General features: G+C 44.2%; 1 protein-coding gene across 16 annotated transcripts in view; it reads left to right on the top strand.

The window, feature by feature from the left end:
* LOC138764513 (teneurin-3) overlaps positions 1-22,189 on the top strand; it is a 4,541,667-nt gene that overhangs the window by 3,870,246 nt on the left and 649,232 nt on the right. For all 16 annotated transcript variants that reach the window (XM_069940598.1, XM_069940580.1, XM_069940589.1 and 13 more), the window contains one exon: positions 7,748-8,047. In XM_069940598.1, coding sequence (XP_069796699.1) covers positions 7,819-8,047 — 229 coding nt within the window. In that variant the 5' untranslated portion in view covers positions 7,748-7,818. The remainder of the gene's footprint in view (positions 1-7,747; positions 8,048-22,189) is intronic.

Genomic DNA, 22,189 nt, shown 5'->3' with positions numbered 1-22,189 from the left:
TTCTTCCCCCCCCCCCCACTGGCATCCACCTTCAAGTCTGTGCTTCTCCCCCTTCCCACCCCCCCATTCCCACCACCTTCTTATTAAAGCATCTGCCTGATATTCAACACATCTGAAGAAGTGCTCAGGCCCGAAACATCAAGTTCCTTTTGCTTTCCATAAATGCAACACGCCCTGCTGAGTTTCTCCAGCACCTTTGTGTTCTGCACTAGGCTCCAGAATCCACAAGTTTCTTGTTTAGCTCAACCTCTCACACCTTCTGTCCTCTCACCTCTGGGGCCCTCCCCCACTAATTCTTTGTCCACTGGATTCACTGTATGTTTGGTTTGGATAGACTCAGGATCAGTACCCATGGATTGGAGGGTAGCTAATGTTACCCCACTATTTAAAAGGGGGGGGTAGAGAAAAAGCAGGGAATTATCGGCCGGTGAGCCTTACATCAGTAGTGGGCAAAATGATGGAATCCATTATTAAGGATGTAATAGCGGAGCATATGACTAGCAGAGAAGGGATCGAACGGAGTCAACATGGATTTACAAAAGGTAAATCGTGCTTGACAAATCTATTGGAATTCTTTGAGATGGTGACAGGTAAAATAAATGGGGGAGAGCCAGTGGATGTGGTGTACCTGGATTTCCAAAAGGCCTTCGATAAGGTCCCACATAAACGACTGGCTTCCAAAATCAAGGCTCATGGGATTGGGGGCAAAGTATTGATGTGGATTGAGAACTGGCTGGCAGGTAGAAGACAGAGAGTTGGGATAAATGGCTCGTTTTCTGAGTGGCAGGCGGTGACCAGTGGGGTGCCACAGGGATCTGTACTGGGACCCAGCTGTTCACAATTTACATTAATGATCTGAATGAGGGGATTGGATGTAATATCTCCAAATTTGCAGATGACACTAAACTAGGAGGGGTTGTGTGCACAGAAGAGGGGGTCAGGAAGCTCCAGTGTGATTTGGATAAATTGAGCGACTGGGCGGATACATGGCAAATGCACTTTGGTAATACAAACCGGAGGGCAGATTTTTATTTGAATGGCAATAGATTAAGAGATGGGGAAGTGCAGAGAGACCTAGAGGTACTTGTACACCAGTCTCTGAAGGCGAGCATGCAGGTACAGCAGGCGGTTAAAAAGGCAAATGGTATGTTGGCCTTCATATCAAGAGGGTTTGAGTATAGGAACAAGGATGCCTTACTGCAGCTGTACAGGGCCTTGGTGAGACCCCACCTGGAGTATTGTGTGCAGTTGTGGTCACCTTATCTAAGGAAGGATGTTCTTGCAATGGAGGGAGTGCAGAGGCGATTCACCAGGCTGATACCTGGAATGGCAGGAATGACTTATGAGGAAAGATTGCGCAAATTGGGATTGTACTCGCTGGAGTTTAGAAGATTGAGAGGGGATCTCATAGAGACATATAAAATTCTGGCAGGACTGGACCAGAATGGAGGCAGATGGGATGTTTCCAAGGATGGGAAAATCCAGAACCCGGGGCCATGGTTTGAGGATAATAGGCAAACCATTTAGGACCGAGATGAGGAGGAATTTCTTGACCCAGAGGGTGGTGAATCTGTGGAATTCATTGCCACAGAGGGCAGTAGAGGCAGGTTCATTAAATATATTTAAGAGGGAATTAGATCTATTTCTTCAGTATAAGGATATTAAAGGTTACGGAGAGAAGGCGGGGACGGGGTACTGAACTTTAAGATCAGCCATGATCTCGTTGAATGGCGGAGCAGGCTCGAAGGGTCGAATGACCTACTCCTGCTCCTATCTTCTATGTTTCTATGTTTCTATGGAACAAACTCGGCTGATCTGAAGATAAGAGAAAAATCTGTTAATCCAGATCTAAAGTTGAGGATTGGAAAAATGGTACAATAGAACAGAATAGATCTTTCAGCCCTTGACGTTGTACCGACCTATATAATTTTTTTAAATTTAAATGTAGACATACTGCATGGTTACAGGCCATGAGTCCATGCCATCTAATTTACACCCAATAAGCCTACACCCCTGGTGCTTTTCGAATGGTGGGAGGAAACCGGAGCCCCCGGGGAAAACCCATACAAACTCCTTACAGACAACGTGGGATTTGAACCCTGGTCCCGATCGTTGGCGCTGTAAAGGTGTTGCACTAACGGCTACTCCAACTGTGCCGCCCCCCCAAAAAAAATCTAAACCTTTCCTACCTCTTAACCCTCTTTTTTTTTCACCCGTGTGCCTGACTAAGAGTTTCTTTAATGTCCAGAGTGTTTCATCCTCCACCACCAGCACTGGCAAGGCATTGAGGAACGCAGATCCCTCTGTGTAATAACTTACCACTGCTATCCACCTTAAACATTTATTCCTTCTCTTTGCAGTATGTCTGAGCAATAATAAAATGAGAAAGAGACCATGGCTGAGTGCAGGGCAATCGGCGACAGGCATTGAACTCAGGCATGGGAACTCTGTGTGGAGGTTTTGTGACAAAAATGAAAGCGACATAAGGTCATAAATGAAGAGAGCATTTGGTTGTTGTTTGGCTGCTCTTAGAAGAAATTGCCATATTTTTCATAATGGTTCCAATGAAGATTTTATGATCTTCGGAAAGTGTTCACCTGCATGACATTATATTCTTAAGATACAGCAGGCACAGGATCAGGCCCTTCCAACTGATGAAACCATGCCACCTAAATATATCCATGTGACCAAGCAACCTACCAACTCCCTATGCCTTGAGGAAACCGAAGCACTCGACACAGGGAGAACGTACAAACTCCTTAATGACAGCACCTGATTCATAGCTGGGTCACTGGCACAATAATAGCATTGTGTTAACAACTGTGTTGCCAACATATGTATAGAAAGACTTCACAGTGTAACATTTCCATATAACATCTCAAGAAATTTTATTTGTAATTAATTATACTGTTCTGTTTCGCATGCAAGACTAGCTAATACACCTACTTCTGGATGTGTCTCCATGTATCTGTCCATGGGATACATACTCATGGTATTTATCTAATTAATTTATTTATTCCTTGGAGTACCAATTGTTTGTCGGCCTCTTGCTCCTCAGCTAGTCTCAGAGTGATGGGCTGAAGGTCAGGTGTTAATCCAGTGATATGGCTGCTGAAATTCAGTCTTTTCCCCAAGCTTGGTTTTCCCTATGGATGCCCTTTGGGTACAGTGGATCAGCTTTCCCAGCCCTTTGCTCTCAGAAGAGGTCCAGCTGAGCAGGCACCACATGCGGCATGTCCAGCCTGTGGACTGGATCCAAACGCATCGATCCCATCTGTTGAGTGCTGTGTACTTTGGCTCATTGATTTGATCTAACAGAATCAGAGACATCCCGCGAGCAAATGAAGGGAATAAACTGAAGGCTGGGAGAGGGTGGCTAGAGCTGCTATCTCACAGCGCCAGAGACCTAGGATCAATCCTGGGCTTGGATGCTGTCCCTCTGGACTTTGTTAAGTCCTCATGAGATCACATGGGTTTCCTCCAAGTACCATGCTTTCCTCTCACTTCCCAAAGTTAATTGGGCTCTGTAAATTGCATCCAACATGCAGATGAGTGCTTTCATCAAGAGAGAGTGATGAGAACATGGAGAGAATAATAAACCATGTAGGAAAAATGTCAGATATAAAAGGATGGTGCTGCCAGAGCTGCTGTAACATTGCGGACCCAAGGGAGTGGAGACACAGCACTGCACGTGGTCCTGATGCCAACGGGTCTGTAAAGGAGCCAACGGTGTATTTTTTAAAAAATGCTACAACCATGGAGGTCTATGCCCAAGATGGTGGTGCCTACACTGGACAGTGTACCACAAGGGGTTGAAGATTGCAGGGTTATGGTGGACCGGCACAGGGCACCAGAAACAGGGAGAACACTCACATTGAGGAGGAGAAGCATGGGAGGCGATCCCACAGGATGGTGACCACAGCAGCAGACCAGCAAGGGGTTCGGCGGTTGAACGACCCACACTGGCTGCAGGCTGCAGGAAATTTGCAGTCAGGGGACTCACACAGGCCGCGGGCTGCTGGTGGTGACTAGCTCATGGGGAACCAGGTATCAGAATCAGTTATCGGGAGGGTGCTGAGGGCATAATGGGCTCCTATGGGGCTTCAGGCGCTGAAGACTTCCTGGTGGTATCGGAGGTTGGGATCTGGAGCTCAGGTTGCTGATGGTTTGAATTGGAGCCCGTGTGGCTGCAGAGGCTATGGGAGCGCTGGAAGCAAATCCACGGACGCTCAGTGTCTCTGAAAGGACTCTCTTTTGCTTCTCTTTCTCCTTTTGTCAGGGGCGCTGGGCAATGCTCATGGCAACTCTTTGCCTTCTGGTAGTCAGAATTTGAAGTATGTCAAATATATTTTAATTTATTAATAAGTGTCAATATGGTCTGTTTTCATGCTAAATTTCACCATGACTCTAATTGAGCCCTTTAACACATTTGCCTTCTTGGTGTATGAGCCCAGAGGACCCCAAAACCCAGCAGCAATAGAAATTCGCCAAGACAAATAGTTACTGAAACAAAAGTTGCTTTTAATTATCTTTAAACATGAAACAGAATCACACATTATCTTATCACTATTAACTTAACCCCTTATAATTCTAAGCGCACGTGTATGCAATGTGTGTGTAAGATCAGAAAAGTTCATTAATTCACAGTCCAATCTCATTTTTCACTCCTCCAAGTTCACTGGTTGCAGGCAATTCTTATACTGTGCGCAGAATTTAACATTTATGAATTTCACCAGGCTTGGGTGCTTGAAAGGCAAATGGTTACCACTCAGGAAGGTTCTTGTTGGTTTTCAGACAAAGATTTGTTGCTCGTTGGACACCCACAACTGATTTCTTCCGATGAGCCTTGCCAAAGAAACTTGCCCCATCAGGGTTTTCTAGTTGATAACTTCTTTCTTTCTTTCAGGTTGCCATAGAGTTCCTTTTTGTTTCCCTTATTTCAAGTGAAACATTAGGCAGCCAGTCCTCTCCTCTTTTATGGACCACAAGGGCTTTGAACAAGCTGAACTAAGCACTCACAACCTGTCTTCCAAATGGGGTTTTTCCACCAGTATGTCAGCTTGTCCTGTTCCAGTCCCAGCTGCTGCTGCTGAACTTTAGAACTGAATTCTCTCTCGCTCTCCCTTTCTTTCTCTCACTCAGAGAAAAACCACATGACCCTCTTAGAACAGCCAAGTGCACACAGTCTGCTGCTCCGCCCCTAATCTTCCGAGTTCATTCATCTGTTGCTTTCCAAAACAATAATCCGTTACTCCACAGCATGTCCAATTAACACCTACTCGTGAAGTCCTTATAGGCATTCATCAAAGTTTTTGCAGAGGCACTCGGAGCCTTGAGCAGAGCTCTGCCATTTTAAATGAGGTCTGCTTTTAAGTGTTTGCATGTGACCTACACTAAAAAAAATCTGACACAATTTATCTCCTTTAAAACATATTTAAATATAGCATAATTTGTCTCAACAAAATAACTGCAAATGCTGGAATCTTGAACAAAGAATGGAAGGGTGGAAAGAACTCAGTCAAGCCGCATGTATTGAGAAAAAATACCTGTCAACATTTTGAGCTGAGATCCTCAAATGAAACTAAGTGGAAAGGGGAGAGAGAGATCAAGCATAAAAAGGATGGGCAATCACGAGCGCTGGGGGAGAGGCTGCAGTGATAGGATTTTGGAAATGAGAAAATGCTTGAGAGAAAATTAGACCAGGAATAGGGATAGGAGTAGTGGAACAACAATTCACATCGCTCTTGGGCATCTTTAAACACAATTGCATAAACATTAAATTTTCCAATTTTAGGTCACCCCAACCCTTATCCAGTTTCACTGTTTCCATCTCTTTACCTGATTCCTTTCTCACTTTCTTCCCCCTTCCCCGAATCTTAATGATTTCTTCCCCCTGCTTTTCAACCTCTCCCATCTTCTTCTGTCCGGTTCTTTAACACTTCTTTGACCCACACCCACCTCCCCACCCTTTTAAATTTGTTACCCCTTTTCCACTTCAGTCTCGATAAAGGGTCCTGTCCCAAAATGTTGAGTGATCATGGATGCTATCTGGCCAGCTGAGTTCCTCAATGTTTACTCCACTTTCGTGGTGTACCTGTTCAGAGGGCCGGGGATAAGCACAAGGCTAACTCTTTGTTTAGAGTTGGGGTTCACCTGAATTAAGGTTAAAGTTGGATTGAAACACTGGACCATTTAAATTTTTAATTTTTAAAAGAAATTTAGGCATGCAGCACGGTAGCAAGCCATTTCATCCCATGAGTCCACGTCGCCCAATTTGCACCAAGTTAACCTACAATGCCCTGTACGTTTCGAATTATGGGAGGAATCCAGAGCCCTTTGGGAAAACAAGCACAGGCCTAGGGAGAACATACAGTGCAGGATTTGAACTCTGGTCCCGATCGCTGGCGCTGTAATGGCATTGTGCTACGATACGCTAACCGTGCTGCATTTTACCATGACCCAAGTCTTATTTTCAGCACATTTTTTTGAGGGAGCAATGCAGAGGACAAACTGATTTATCAAAAATCATTTGGATTGATATCCATCCATCTTCTCTTTCCGTCAAACATAAGACATAAAGCATTGAATGGTACAGCACTTTACAGGCTGAATGGTCCACGATGTTATGACAACCTGTGTAAATCTACTCCACCATCAATCTAAGCCTTCCCTCCCTTGCACCCAGAACTCTTTATTCTCTTATATCCACGCACTTATCGCATTATTTTTTATAAAAAATGATGCTATTATTCCAACCACCACCACAGCCCATGGCATTGCTTTCCAGGCACCCACCACTCTCTGTGTAAAATACTTACTTACCTCTGACGTCTCCCCAAACTTCCCTCCGCTCACCTGAAACAGGTGTTCTCTGGAATTGACTATTGCCACCCTGGGCAAAAGGGGTTGGCTGTCCACTCTATCTATGACTCCAGTAATCATGAGCACCTCTATTAAGCTGCATCTCATCCCTTTTCATCCTCTGTCACAAAGAAGAGAAAAGCATTTGTTAGAATGATGAAAATTGAGTGAGATTTAGTGTTTTATGGATAGTACATAATAGTAAACTATCTAAGCCTCTCATAATCTTGTAGACCTCTATTAAGTCACCTCTCATCCTTCTTCACGCCAAAGAGAAAAACCCTAGCTCTGTTAACCTTTGCTCATAAGACATATTTTCCAATCCAGGCAACATCCTGGCACATCTGTAGAAAAACAAAATATTGGAGAAACTCAGCAGGTCAAAGAGTGTACTTTATATAGCGAAGATAAAGATACATAACCAACGTTTCCGGCTTGAGCCCTTCATCAAGATAAGGTAAATCTCATCTGTACAACCAAGGTGTCCACATCCTTCCTGTAATGTGAAAGCCTGAACTAAACACAATGCTGTAAGTTGAACACAATACTCTTAAGTTAGTACTTTACATGCCATTCTATTAGAGATTGCTTCAGGAAGCATTACTTGAATAAGCTGTTAAACCACATTTTTTTGACTGTATTCTATGTCAGTTAATTGCTTGTCAGATCCTTATCACCTATAAGGTTATACTGCCACAGAAATGAGCAAAGAGTCATTCAAGCTCATAATAGACATTTAAAAAGTCATTTGCACTTTTGGATATGAGTGGTTCATTAGGAAATCAAGCCATTCAGTCTGCTTCAAGCAAAAGTGTCGGTAGCCCACTTGGACATGTCACTTGATCTGTATGTGTGATCGGTTTTGTCTTTGATCTGTCTCATCCAGGTTTTGCTGAATTGACATTGAAACAAGATTCCAGTAAGACAGTGGAAGGCTGGACACATAATGCCTGAAGCATGGATGTGAAAGAACGTAGGCCTTACTGCTCCCTCACAAAAAACAGACGTGATAAAGAGAGACGCTACACAAATTCATCTGTGGACAAAGACGAGTGCCGAGTTCCTACACAAAAGTCCTACAGTTCCAGTGAAACTCTCAAGGCTTTTGATCACGATACCAGACTCCTGTATGGAAACAGGGTCAAAGACTTGGTTCACAGGGAGGCTGATGAATACACAAGACCAGGTAAGAGCATTTTGCTTAATATTGTTTAACTGTGAATATCCATGTGAATTAGCAGTCTGGTGGTTGTATTACTTCCTGAGAAACACAAGATCATGCATTAAATCCCAACATGGAATTCTTATAGTTTTCTTAAAGGATTAAAAGCTTTGGAACAATAGAAAAAGAAAAAAAATTGTGGCACTGCCAATGGTGTGGACCCACAGAGTGTGGGGAGTGGAGACACAGGGCTCCTCCACAGGATTCTACCACCGAGTCCTACTATCCACAGCTTGTACAGGCATTGAATGGCCCGTTAAAGGAGCTGACGGTGGTTTATTTAAAAATCCTCTGACTGTGGGGGCTGGGCCCAAGTTGGCACCATCTCTATTCAGCAGTACCCGCAGGGGGTTACCGACTCTGGAGTAGCAGAGGACCGGTGGCAGGGCATCAGCAAACGGAAAGACTACACCCCTGCCCCCATTTAAGAAGGATGCGACCCACAGGATGGTTGCCACGGCTTTGTGGCTGAAGAACAGGCAGGAGGCTGTTGCTGGCTCGAGGCGTGGAACCCATGCAGGCTGCAGGCTGCTGGTGACTGCAGTTAAGAGTCTCACACCAGGCTGCGGATTGCTGGAGACTGGCTCGACATTGGTCGAATGAGTACAAGACAGCAGAACCGAGATGCAAGTGGGTGCTGAGTAGACTGAGGACTTCCAGATCACATCAGATGTTTGGATCTGGAGCTCGGCTTGCCGATGGTTTGGACTGAAGGCTGCGTGGCTGCGGGAGTGCTGGGGGTGAATCCACGGACACTCAGTGTCTCTGGGACGACTTTCTTTTGCTTTTCTTTCTCTGGCTGTAAGAGGCAGCCGTCAATTTCTGTCTGGCCAGTTTTTGTCTGCCTCACAGTACATAAAAGGAAATTTCACGTAATCCCACATTTTCTGTTTTATTACGCGACCATAAAAGAATCCTGAATGTTGAAAAAAAGCAGTGGGTCAGGAAAAGCCACCCTAGTTCAGAGAGAGCAGTGTTCTAGCCTGCATGTTATGTCTGAGCACACAAAGCCCCTCAGGCCCAAAATGTTGGTTAAAAATCTTTATTCCCGATAGATGGTGCATGATCTGCTGAGTTCTCCAGCACTTTTGTGTATTGCACACAAACTACATTTGCCTCTTCATACATTCCAAGTAGGGGAAGGGCAATAATAGAGGCATGTGAGTGAATGAATTGCTTATAAGATGAGCCAAGGGCTCCTACTCTTTCTCAAAGTGTCAGATTCAATCTGCAAATGATTCCCATCTATCCTTGTTTATCTTTTTGCGGCTCCCCTGAAAGGAGTTCAATCTCACCATGTCAGAGCCTCTGCTCGCATTGCTATCGTGTGATGCCACCAGTTTGATCTGCCACTGCAAAATGAGAGGATGCATGTTAACAGCAGGCTGGATCCTCATACCTCTTTTTATGGGTTATCCATTTCAACTCCTACCAGTCTCTTTAATTTCCCTGTAGCTTTAGGACCGAATAAAAGCAATGAGATTTCCAGGATTGCTCAGCAGTGAAATTTTTTTCCATATAACCATTTACAGCACAGAAACAGGCCACTTTGGCCCTACTAGACCTTGCCGAACATCTTCTCCCACCTCATCCCACAGATCGCATTTAGCCCATAACCCTCCACACCTCTCCCATCCAACCTTTCCTTGAATATTAACATCTATCTCGCTTCTATAACCACTGCCAGAAGTTCATTCCATACCCCCACCACCCTCTGTGTGAAGAAGTTCCCCCTTAAGTTTCCCTTAAACTTTTCCCCTTTTACTCTCAATCTGTGCCCTCTTGTTTGAATCTCCCCCTCTCTCAGTGGAAAAAGCCTGTCCACATTGACTCTTACTGTCCCCCTTATAATTTTGAATATCTCTATCAAATCACCCCTCAACCTTCTACGTTCCAGAGAATAAAGTCCCAGCCTTTCCCTGTCCATTTAAGAGTTCCTAATTTTCCTGTACACAGGAAGGACAAGGATGAAACTAAAAGAGAGTTTCCATCAAACTCCTTCTCAGCCAATAAATGCATAACACTCAACTTACCTTGTCCAAAGCACTCCACCCCACTCTCCATTGTTCAACTCTTCATAAACTTATCTTCTAAAATGTTGGTGCCTTCATTTTAGCTCAGACCAAGTGCCATTCAACTGTCCTGTCGATGGTTCAAGTCAAATCAATTCAAGTTTATTGCACAAGTACAACCCTTCAAAATTGTGTTCTCCAGGTATCATTGCAAAACACACAGACACACAAACAGTACATACGCAGGCAAGTATTCGTGTGTGTGTGTGTGTGTGTGTGTGTGTGTGTGTGTGTGTGTGTGTGTGTGTGTGTGTGTGTGTGTGTGTGTGTGTGTGTGTGCGTGTGTGAGATATATTAAATGCAAGTAAATAAATTTTGTTTCATGAATATGGGAGTGTCGGATGGTTAGTGAGAACAGTTCCTTTGGCCGTTCCACATTCTCAATGTCCATGGTAAGAAGCTGTTCCTCATCCTGGTGGTGCTGGGTTCTGATACTCTAGTATCTCTTTTCAGATGGAAACAGATGAAAGATGCTGTGTATAGGGTGGAAAAGACCTCTTCACACAACCATCCTGGTAGATAACATTGTTGGGGGGAGGGAAACTCCAGTGATTCTCTCTGCCACAATTATGGTCCTGTGAATTGACCTCTGATCCATTTATCTGCAGCAACTGTACCAAACTGTGATGCTGCTGGCCAGAACTCTCTCAATAGAGCTCCTGTACAAGGTTGACATAATGTGGCCTTACCCACTTCAGTCTTCTCAGGAAGTACAGTCACCATTGAGCCTTCCTGAAAAGTAAGGAGATGTTGTGCATTCATGATAGGACACGAGGGAACATGGTGCTCTCCACTACAGAGTTTTTGAGGTGTAGTAGAGAATGGTCATTCCTCATCCTCCTGAAGTCCACAGAAATTGCTCACTTACATTTGCTCCTGAATAAGAAATAAATCTAATTGAAGTGATTGCAACCACTTCCAAAATATTCCACACCAGAGATTTGAAAAGGGTCCTTCCTGTCAGCCTTTTTTTTCATAGTTCTCAGCAGATAATCGTTCGGGAACACTGTATTTAGAGAGTGACATAACATGGAACTAAACCCTTCAGCATACCAAACCATAAGGCATCCATTTACACTGAGTAAAACACGAAAATCTGCAGACACCGTGGTTGAAGTAAAAACACACAGCTGGAGAAACTCATCAGGTCAGACAGTGTCCTTTATATAGCAAAGATAAAAATACATAACCAATGTTTAGGGCTTGAGTCCTTCATCAAGGTATGGGAAAATGTCGGCATGCATCCGAACAAAAGAGTAGGAGGGGGAAGGGGTGACCACAAGGCAGGAGGTGATAGGTGGAGAAGGGAGAGAGGGGGCAGAAGAGATCAAGGAGAGGAGGGATGGGTAGGTGAGGAAGGGCGGGAGGAGATCTGGAAAGGGGAAGGGAAGAGTGGAGGGGGAAGAGGAGAGCAGGTTAGCAGAAACCAGAAAAGTCACTGTAACGCCATCCAGCTGGAGAGTGCGCAGACGGAAAATTAGGTGTTATTGGGACACAGAACTGAAATGGGAGGTCTCTGTTACTGTGGCACATGGAGTGAAGGTGGCCTTCCCTACATTGCAGAGACGAAGCGCAAATTGGGAGATCACTTCACTGAGCACCTTCGCTCCATCCGCTACATGAACAGAGATCTCCCAGTAGCCAACCATTTCAGTTCTATGTCATAATCCCACACTCACATGTCTGTCCATGTCCGTATGTACTGTCCCACCAAGACCACCCGCATATTGGAGGAACAACACCTGATTTTCCACTGGGCACCCTCCTGTCAGGTGGCATTAACATCAACTTATCTGGTTTCTGCTAACCTGTTTCCTCTTCGTCTCCCGCTTTCCCGCTCTCCTCCCTCCCTTCCCCCTCCCTTCACCTAGCCATCCTACCTCCCCTTGATCTCTGCTGTCTCCTCTCTCCCTTCTCCACTTATCACTCCTTTCCCCCACCCCCCAATCTTTTGTTCAGATGCCTATTGACATTTTCCCATACCTTGATGAAGGACTCAAACCTGAAATGTTGTTTATAAATTTTTACCTTTGGTATATAAAGGACTCTGCTTGACTTGCTAAGTTTCTTCAGCTTTGTGTGTTTTTATACATTTACACTAATTTGCACCAATCCCACTTTATTCTTTCCGCATTCCCATCAACTTGCCTGCATGCCATGAGCAATTTACCCTGACGATTTAACCATCTAATTCTCACGTGTCTGGAATCTGCAAACTCCACACAAGCTGCATTAGAGTTCAGGGAAAAATTGAGCTTCGCCATCAGCATGACTGTTTGTGGCACGGTGCTGCCCATTACAGTTCAGGTGGCTCTCAGTGTCTAATAAAGCATCCATTGGTCGCTTCAACAAATTACCTCTCTCATTCTCAGATTTTACTCTGCAATAACCTTTTAAGGGTAGCTTTTCATGCAACAGATGGTGGTGGGATACATGAAATGAGATCTCAGTGAAATGAAATGTCAGCTATTAATGAAGCTCACTTCAGCTTGAAGACAAGAGAATTTAAAGGCAATTAGCATGTTGGTGTTCCTAAAATCATAACATTTAAATCTCTTGAAACTAAAAGGTTTCACGCAACTAGTCACTGACAATTTAGTTATTCTAGTCTCCGAAGACATCATATACTGAAATCACACCACGGTACCCATCAAGTCTGCTTTCTATTTATTAAACAAAAGAACATTTTGCCCTCCTGTTCTTTGTTACACCTGCCAAGGATCTGTTATCTTACTTCAAGGACAGCGGGAGGGTGGACACAGGAGATCATCATTAAAGCAGGTCAAAAGTTTTTTGAGGCAGAAATGGAACCCGCATTGCTCAGGCGAATCTTGTGAGGGAGCTTTGTTTGCACAGCAAACTCTCATTTCCAAACTTGGTTTCTGGAGCTGAATTCAAAAAAATGAAGCATAATGTGAGTTGTTTCTGAAACATTATCTGAACATCCAGGTTCCTAGGCCAGTGTGACCTCTGAGTCAGTCTGGTCTGCCTATACTGGCCACAGGGCCAGTATAATCCGACTATACTGACCCCTGGGTTGGTATGATCTGACTGAACTGGTCCCTGGGTCGGTATGATCCAACTATACTGGATTCTGGGCTGGTATGATCCATCTATGTTGGCTTCTGGGTTGGTATGTACTTCCTGTACTGGCTCCTGGCTCCATATGGTCTGCCTGTTCTGACCTCTGGATCAATATGATTTGACTATACTGGCCTCTAGGTCAGTCTGGACTGCCTGTACTGGCCCCTGGGTCAGTATGAAGTGCCTGTACTGGCCCCTGAGTTAGTATGATGCAACTTTTATATAGTCAGGATAATGTGAACTATTTTGTAACTGCGTAAGAATACACCCTTCTCACTGTAGTAACTGTAGTGCACCACTGTAGACTATGTGAACAGTTTCCTGAGATGGTGGAAGACATCAGTGAGTAAAGTCTCTTTTGTTATTTGAATCTTGCATCTCTAAGTTATTTAAGAAGCCTCCCAAGTAACACAGACATAACATGGTGGCAGCGATAAAAGAGTACAAGAATAAACCTATATATTGATTGTAATTCACTGAAATACAAAGGGGAAGAAGAGAAAAAACATTACTAAAAAAGAATGGCTGGAGCAACAGCAGTTCACCCAGTGACAGACTGGGAGACTGAAGACATTGTTGAATCATTTAAAAAGTTTCAGCAGGAGTGCAATTTAGAATTCAAGAGGAGAAGGTCATTTATATACTTCTCTGGATGGGGGAGTGAGGCCTTGAGTTATTTAATAGCTGGGAGCTTACGGAGGTGGAGAAAAATGATCCAGAGCAGATATTTGCAAAATTTGCTTCTCACCTTGAACCCAGGTCTAATCATAGAATTAAACGCTATGAATTTCAAGGCTTAATGCAAGAGACTGATGAAACTGTTGATAATTTCCTCACTAGACTAAAAATTGTTACTGGAAAGATTAGTTGATCAATTAATATGGGGTAGTGTCCATCCCGAAGTGCAAAAGTGCAAAAGTCTCTTATAGGGAAGGATAGCTTGAAGCTGGTTGAAGCTATAGACACAGCCAGAGCCTTCGAAGCCATGAGGACACAAATGAAATCCCTATCTATGCAGACTCATCCACAACAAAAAGAGAAAATGATTTCCACAGAAGTACCTGCCAGGCCATGGCACACAGTGGGAGCTGAATTGTTCAATGAGAGTCAAGAGTGGTATTTAATAGTAGCCTGTTACTACTCCAAGTTTCCACTCGTCAAAAAGGTGAAAGACCTGAGACCGCCAACTATCACCTCAGAAATGAAAGTGCTCCTTGCTGAACAAGGAATACCTGAACAAGTAATATATGACAATGGAACACAGTTCACGTCACAAGAATTCAGAAAGCTGGCTGCTGAGTATAGGTTTGTTATCACTATATCATCCCCATACTACCCCAAAAGTCATGGGTTCATTGAAAGTCAAGTGCAAACTGTGAACGTACACTAGTTAAGTGTTGTGAAACAAAAGATGACCTATCCTTAGTTCTTCTATCGTTGCAAGCAACATCTTTAAGTGGTGATGTGAAGTCCCTGGCAGAACTTCTAAATGGCGGGAGATACAAAACAACTCTGCCAAGCAAAATACATCCTCCAGAAGACCAGGAGGAAACCAGAAGAAAACTGGCTGACACACAAGAAGAAGGATGCCAGCATTATAACAAACATGCTCAAACATTGCCAGAAATCTTCAGAGGGCAGCATGTGCATATTCAAGAGCAGATGTTGAAAACATGGACCCCAGCAAAGGTCATCAGAGAAGCTGAGACAGCAAGATCATACATTGTCAAGACAGACTCTGGCAATCAGCTGAGGAGGAACAGAATTCACATCCGGCCAACACAAGATATGATGAAGCCAAAAGCTTTAATACCAGCAAAGCCTGCAATACCAATAGCAAGTGAGGTATGAAGTGAAGAGACCACAACCACTAATACCGAAACATCATCGCAGCAGTTGTCAGGTGAAGCACCACAAGCTACATCACCTACACGTGTACCAGCAACACAGAGCGCATCATTCACAGCCAAATCCACAAGATGGTGAAGCAACATTCTACCGCCTGTGCGATATCGATAAGAACTAGTTAAAAATAGTTGTGTAAATAAATTAATGTACAAGTTCAGTTATTTAAGTTGCACTGGAAAGAAAGCGCTAAAGAACATTAGTTTTTTCTTTATGTTGAGAAGGAGGGATGTTATATAGTCAGAATAATGTGAATTGTTTTGTAACCGTGTAAGAATACACCCTTCTCACTGTAGTAACTGTAGTGCACCATTGTGGGGTGTATGTATATGTATATGTGAGTTTGTGAACAGTTTCCTGAGATGGTAGGAGACATCAGTAAATAAAGTCTCTTTTGCTATTTGAATCTTGAATCTCTATGTTATTTAAGAAGCCTCAACAGTCTGCCTGTACAGACTCTTGTGTCTGTCTAATTTTATGAGAACAAAAAAGCAGGTAGCGGTGCATTACTCACTGGAGCGGACAAGAGCACATTGTGAACAATGAATGCCGTTTTAGAAGATTGGAAGAACTGCAAGTGAACTAGTACTTCACCTAGAAGGATTATCTTCACCTAGAAGGACATAATTGCATTCCTTATGGCTACAAGGTAAAGTGTTGTGGGAAGGACGAGGTTGAACAAGGTGGAGGTGTGGATCAAAGTGTCGCGAAAGTTCTGCAGACTGATCAGCAGCATCTGTGGCTATTTTGAGTCTGCATCGGGTGCCAGTGTAAACCGGAAGCAGAGCGAGCAATGTTCTTCAGTAACTGGTCTGACCAGTCCACCATCACACCTGAAAGAGTAGGGGATCTGGTTTGGAGGGGCCAAGAACTGTCACAAGAATTGATTGGAGGGGATCGGAAAGATCCACGAGAAATTAGGTCTGTGAATGTGGCACTCCCTCTCAATACCTGAGGTGCGAGGTGCTCTGGGTGCTGCTGTACATGGCCCATCCCCACACCTCTGCCCTGGCCTCCAGAGCAGTCTTCTAGTGAATATGGGGATTCAAGATGGAAAGGGTCTGAAGAGTCACCATGCACAGTCACCAGATAATGAGGGCCAATGTGGCCCTTCTCCCGGTGAGGAACTTCACATGTGGTTACATCAAGCTGTGCATGGAACTAAGTATGAGGGCATCAAGTGCTGCTATGTGCTGAGGTTCTACCTGTCTCAGGTATACCAATGGATAGGCTTGGCCCTGTCGCCACTCAGTGTCCCAGTCAACTGGACTTTGCCACACCACCTATCCTTCGAGGAATTTTTTTTTTCCAGACTAATACCGTTAACCACAAGGGCATCAGGCAGTGGTCAGCATGGAACATCCTGCAAACACTGAGAGACAAGGACTGGATGGACATGATAGGGTGGTTCCCAGAGCAGACTGTCCTAGTCATTTGGCAGAATACCTCTTTGCCAGTGTTCATAAACAAGCACCAGGATTTGGCCTGGCTGGCAGTGAGAGGAGCCCTCCCAGTCAGGTCCTTCAAGCACAACCAGAGCATCATCTACCACACATGTTGTCCCTGAGATGACTGCAGTAGAGTGGAAACAGTCACCCAACTCTTTGCAGAATGTAGATTCATCGAGTGGAAAAGGATGCAAGGGTCCTTGTCATGGTTCATCCCCAACAGCAGCGTGATACACACAGAATCAGACATCCAGAGCTGCTAGAAGATCATCAGCTCTGTAAAAGAGTAAAACATGAAAGTTTGTAGACACAGTGATTGAAATCAAAACACAAAACTGGGTTAACTCAGCAGGTCACACGGTGTACTTTATATAAAGATCCACAGCCAACATTTCAGACTTGATCCCTTCACCAAGCTATGAGCAAAATGCACCGAAACAAAATTTGTTTTCATCTAGTGACAGACGTACTTTGGTCTGCCCGAACCTTTGTTGGTCTTTCAGCTCACGAAGATGATGATGTGGGAATGCTGCCTGCTTGTACATTCCAGGCTGCAGGAGTATGTGCTGAGGGATTGCCCAGACCACAGTTGAGAGTCCTCCCACTATCGAGTACTGAGGGGCTAGGACCAGGAGAAAGCCCCTCAAATAACAGAGGGGGGAGTAGCGATAAGGTGCCATAGTGATGGCAGTGGTGCAGATATAAAATGAATGTAACAGTGTGCAGTGATGGAAATTTATGGATAATAAACTAAGGGTGGAAAGAGACTTTGAATGGTTTATTGTGAATATAGTCTATTTTTGGATTTTTTTTAAATCACCTACAGTCTCTTCAGTTGCTGATAGAGGAGGTGAGTAGGAAGGTGGATTAGCTGGTGGAATCTTGCTAAGTGTGACCAAAGTTCCAGGGGTTGCCCTGTTGAATATAGGACGGAAAGTAATGAATAAAGAACCCTGTCCTTGTGTCTGCTCACTGTCCAGCCGATGCATCAAGAATGGATGAGATGGATAAGAGTAGCTGAACTTGGGGAAGTTGAGTTAAATGTTGACACCTAATGACTTTCAAGATAAATGAGACTTAAGAAGTACAATTTTACTTTGAAAAGCTTGAATGCAAAAAAAACTGACACCAAACTGTCCACAAAACTGCCAGCCAGACTGTTGTAAAATCCTAATTAGTTCACCAGTGACCTTTGGGAAAGGAAGCTTGCATTCCTTCCATCCTTTTATGTTACCCCAATTCCACACAAATCTGGTTGAGTCTTAACTGCTGTGTGAATTGGCCTCAAAAGGCATTTTCTCATATCAAATCGTTACAAGGCAGGAGGAATGAGCAAAAAGTACAGCCTCATTGCCAATACCTTGGCGTCCTGAGAATGAATAATGGGAGAATTTTGTTTTAGAATGTTTCCTGTCAATGTTCAGAGAAGCCATCTTTTAAATGAGATTGTTTATCTCAGGCAATTCCAACCGACCCAGTGCACCAGCCCAGGATCGACACCTTAGGCGAATGCAGCATGTGTACTGATACCCTGGTTAATGACACACAGAACCTGAAGCAAGCAGAGCAATTGCTCCTTTACAAAATAAAAGCTTTTAAATAAAGAGACGTCGCATTGAGGTGAAAAAAAAACATAAGTCCACTCACAACTCGCTCTTAACTACCCAATTATATAGGTTGTGACCAGCGATTTTAAAGGGGCATGACTGATGTGTGAAAATTCCCATGAAAAATACCACTCTGCAATCTAGGTATGTGGCGAACTTGGCCTACGTTTACAGTAGGGATAAATTGATGTAATGGTTCCAGGAATCCTTTTCAAACCAGGCCATATTCACTGACTGGCCAGACAGGAGGAGGACGAATAGGAGCTGATCCAGAATGCTGGGAGAAACACTAGCTCTGGCTGCTGGAGGTGGGTGGAGAGGGGCATGTAGGAAGTCATGAGGTTGGAAGAGTGCAGAGTTTCGCGCAGACGCCAAAGACTTGATAGACACAAGGTTGTTTGATTCTCGGTACAAGTTTCAAGATTCCTTCATTGTATAGAAATGAATAAATGTATTCCATTAGAAAAAATAACATATAGTTTAAGAAATAATATTGAAATATTCGAACAAGTATGGGAGCCTTACATTAAATACAATAGCGAAAACCTACCGGGGACAAACATTACCTAAGTTGATGGAAGGAGAAGGAAAGAAAAGAATGGACTCAGTAGAATACTGGTGTATTTTTGTTGAATGACAACATTGTCTGACTGGCTTAATGCAACCTAGATTGTATACCTAAAATGGATGAGAGGGGGGGGGTGGGGGGTGACTTGGGAGGGGGGGGGAGAAAAAGTCACTGTATATGTGTGAAAAAGAAAAAGTGTATATCATGGCTAATGTGATTTATGGTGTGAAAAATAAAAAATTTAAAAAAAAAGATTCCTTCATTGTCATGTACACGGTACACAAAATTTGTTAACTTTTGTTTGCCATTATGTCCACACAAAGGGGCGGTTGCTAGCCCTGCGACGAACAGGAGAAAGAGAAGCAACCAAGAGACCCTTCAGACACACTTGAGTGTCTGTAGATCTTTCTGGTCTTATGATCTGTGGATTCCTGTGGACTTACAATTCACCTTGACTGCTTCTGATTTAGAGGCAAAGCTGATGCTGTTTCATATTTGAGAAGCTGGAGGCATTCAGTTGGACTGGCAGCATTCATAGACAGAAAGGACAGTCATGATACAGGTTAAGACCCTTGGTCGAGACACTCATTCTTTGCTGGAGATTCCAGCATCCACTGTGCTTTTGCGGATTCACCTTTACTAGGGAGCAAGGCTACTGAGTGGTCCTGACCCGAAACGCTGACTTTCTCCCCATGGATGCTGCCTGCTCCCCTTGAGTCCCTCCACCAGCTCATTGTTTGCTCAAGATTCTAGCTTCTGTACCCTTTGGGTTTCTCTGGTGTTGAGATGTAACCCTGCCCAAGAGTGGAGTTTGCTCTGATTGGATGAGACTTGCTTCACGCAGCGAGCAGGGGGCTGCACGTATTTACAATGTGGATTGTTTCTCTTGGGAGTCGAGGGGGTGAGATGATTTTTTTTTCCCCTGGAGGTATTTCGCACACAATTCCAGGAGATTCTGGGGGTGAAGTTGCCCCTCACTCACCCTTGCCCAACTTGACAAACCTTCAGGGCTTGGAAAAACAGGCAAATGAAGATTTCTTTATTCTTTATTCCTTTATTGGCATGTAATGAATGATAATCCGCAACATTCAGCAATTTTTGTCTGCCATGAAGGCACACCAAAGAGACACCACTAGCATAGCAGAGCAATGACGGTTCTTTCCGAGACACAGTGTATGCGTGGACTCGCTTCCTGTGCTCCCTCTGCAGCTGCACCGCTTCCTATCCGCTCGATCGGTGAACCCAAGCTCCCAGCTCCGAACCTCTGAAACAATCAGGAAGCTTCGAGAGCCCTTCTTCTCCTCGGCTCCCTCTCAAATCCTGGTCCTGATACCTGGTTCCCAAAAAATGATGGATTCCAACATGAGTGATGGCTCAATGCTGCCATTGATTGGACTGTTGATTTTAAAGGTTTTTCAGTTCCCTAATACAAGGGTGTAACTGAGCAGGCTCTTTGTACTTCTTGCTGTCGTCAGCCTCTTAACCCTTCAGGGCCCACACGAACCCTTTGAAATCAAAATCCGAGTAATGTTGCCTCTCAGCCAGGAGGTCAGAGCCAATAAATGGATTTTCTGTCTCATTCAGTTCTTGCATCGTATCACAGCAGTGGAACATTTTGGGCATGACTTTCCAGCCCAGACTTACACTGCATTTGATGCAGAAGGAACAGCCTCATTATCGTCACCATCTCTGATACCAGCTTTTGATGCCATGTTTATATAGTTACAAGAATTCAAGTTGACCGGCTGGCAGTGTGCTATTTGAACATGTCTCTTGCTTGTCCCACTAACTTGACCTTGTATAGCTACCGTATACCGTCTGGGGGTTGGGGGGGGTTGTAGGTTAATTGAGTATAAGTGGGTGGCATGTGCTCGTGGGCCAGAAGGGCCTGTTACCATGCTGTATGACTAAAAGTTAAAATTTACCTTATGGTGATAAAGTAATCTGGGACCTCCTGATACTGTAAAAGATGCTTTTTGAATGTTATTTTCACCTAATTTTCTTCTCCCTTTGTTCAGCTCTCCCATCTGACCCCCAAAGCGCAATCTGGTTCCATCTGCCCATCCTTGTCTCCCCATCTGGTTTCACCTGATATTCTCTCCCCTGCTACCATCACAAACACACAATCATCCTGCTACATGCTGGCAAACTTCCCCCTTTCCTCATCCCTCTCTGTCTGATGCCTGGTCTCAACCCAAAATGTCAACTGACACCCTTTGCCTTCAGAGATGCGGCTTGAAGTGATGACCTCTCCCAGGATTCTTTGTTTTGGTTTTAGTTTAGCACTGCCTCCAGAAAGATGTGACAAGCCACTGTTATCTTCAGTTGCAGGACTGGAGCAATAACTCAGCAGGAATAGTTTAGATACAATATTGGGTTGGCAGTCCTGCGGGCCTCTTGGACAATCTGGTGACAGTGGTTTTAATCTAGGTCACCCAAAGGCAATTAGTGATGGGCAGCAAGTTCCAATCCAAGCAATGATGCCTGCATCCCATTGAACAAGTTAAGTTTAACGCCTCACTATGGCCTTCCTCAAAAACCAATCGCTACTGTTCATATTTATACTGTTGGGAATCGTGAATTAGGGATTGAGAGAATTCCCCCTCCCCAGCCCAAGAGCACCAACATAACATGCATTGAAAGGGCTGCTCCTCAAGTTCTGGCTGTACTTCAGTCCCACGCTCCAGAGCTTCAGACACCTGGTTAGGATTTGTGTGGGTATGGGGTGTGGATAGATCTCTTGAAAGATTTCCTTGTGTTGATTTTCTCCTGGGCCTGGCCAAGTTGTTCATTCATAGGTCTAGGCAGTGGGCAGTCATGGGTTTGGCCTAGGCTCTCTGCCTGCCCATCTTCTGGGGTTACGTCCGTGGCTGTTTGCCCCTGTAGAAGAAGTATGCGGTGTCCATGGGTTTGGTGTTGGATTTCCAGGACCAGTGGGAGCCTCAGGGGCTTAAGTGCGCTCTGGAGGATGATGAATGAGTTGCAATTTGAACTTGTAAATAGTGTGTAACTGAAGTACTATACTATTGTAATGTCTTGTAATCACTAAATAAATGACCTTTGTAAAAGGTAAAAAAAAAGACAATGAGCATTACCCAGGTGATTGGCCTGGATAAGACCAAGCGGAAGCACAACTTAGCCCTGACTTCCTTTTTAAGTGGTCAGAAAATCAATTTGTACTGATGTGGGCAGATAAACGATTGCTAGAGGAACTCAGCGGGTCAGATGTCATCCATGGTGTAGAAATGGTCAGTCAATGTTTCTGGAATGAACACTTTATTAAGACTAAGATAAAATGGGGGAAAAAAAATTTTACAAAGGGAATGAGAAGCTGAGGAGGGGTCCAGTGGTAATCAAGCCTCAGACTGAAGGTATGGGAGATGGAGAGATTATTAGGAAAAGGGGGAAGAGTTTGGGGATTA

The sequence above is a fragment of the Narcine bancroftii genome, chromosome 1 (assembly GCF_036971445.1).
Source record: "Narcine bancroftii isolate sNarBan1 chromosome 1, sNarBan1.hap1, whole genome shotgun sequence".
In the NCBI taxonomy this organism is placed as follows: Eukaryota; Metazoa; Chordata; class Chondrichthyes; order Torpediniformes; family Narcinidae; genus Narcine; species Narcine bancroftii.
This window is presented reverse-complemented; position numbering and strand designations above follow the sequence as displayed.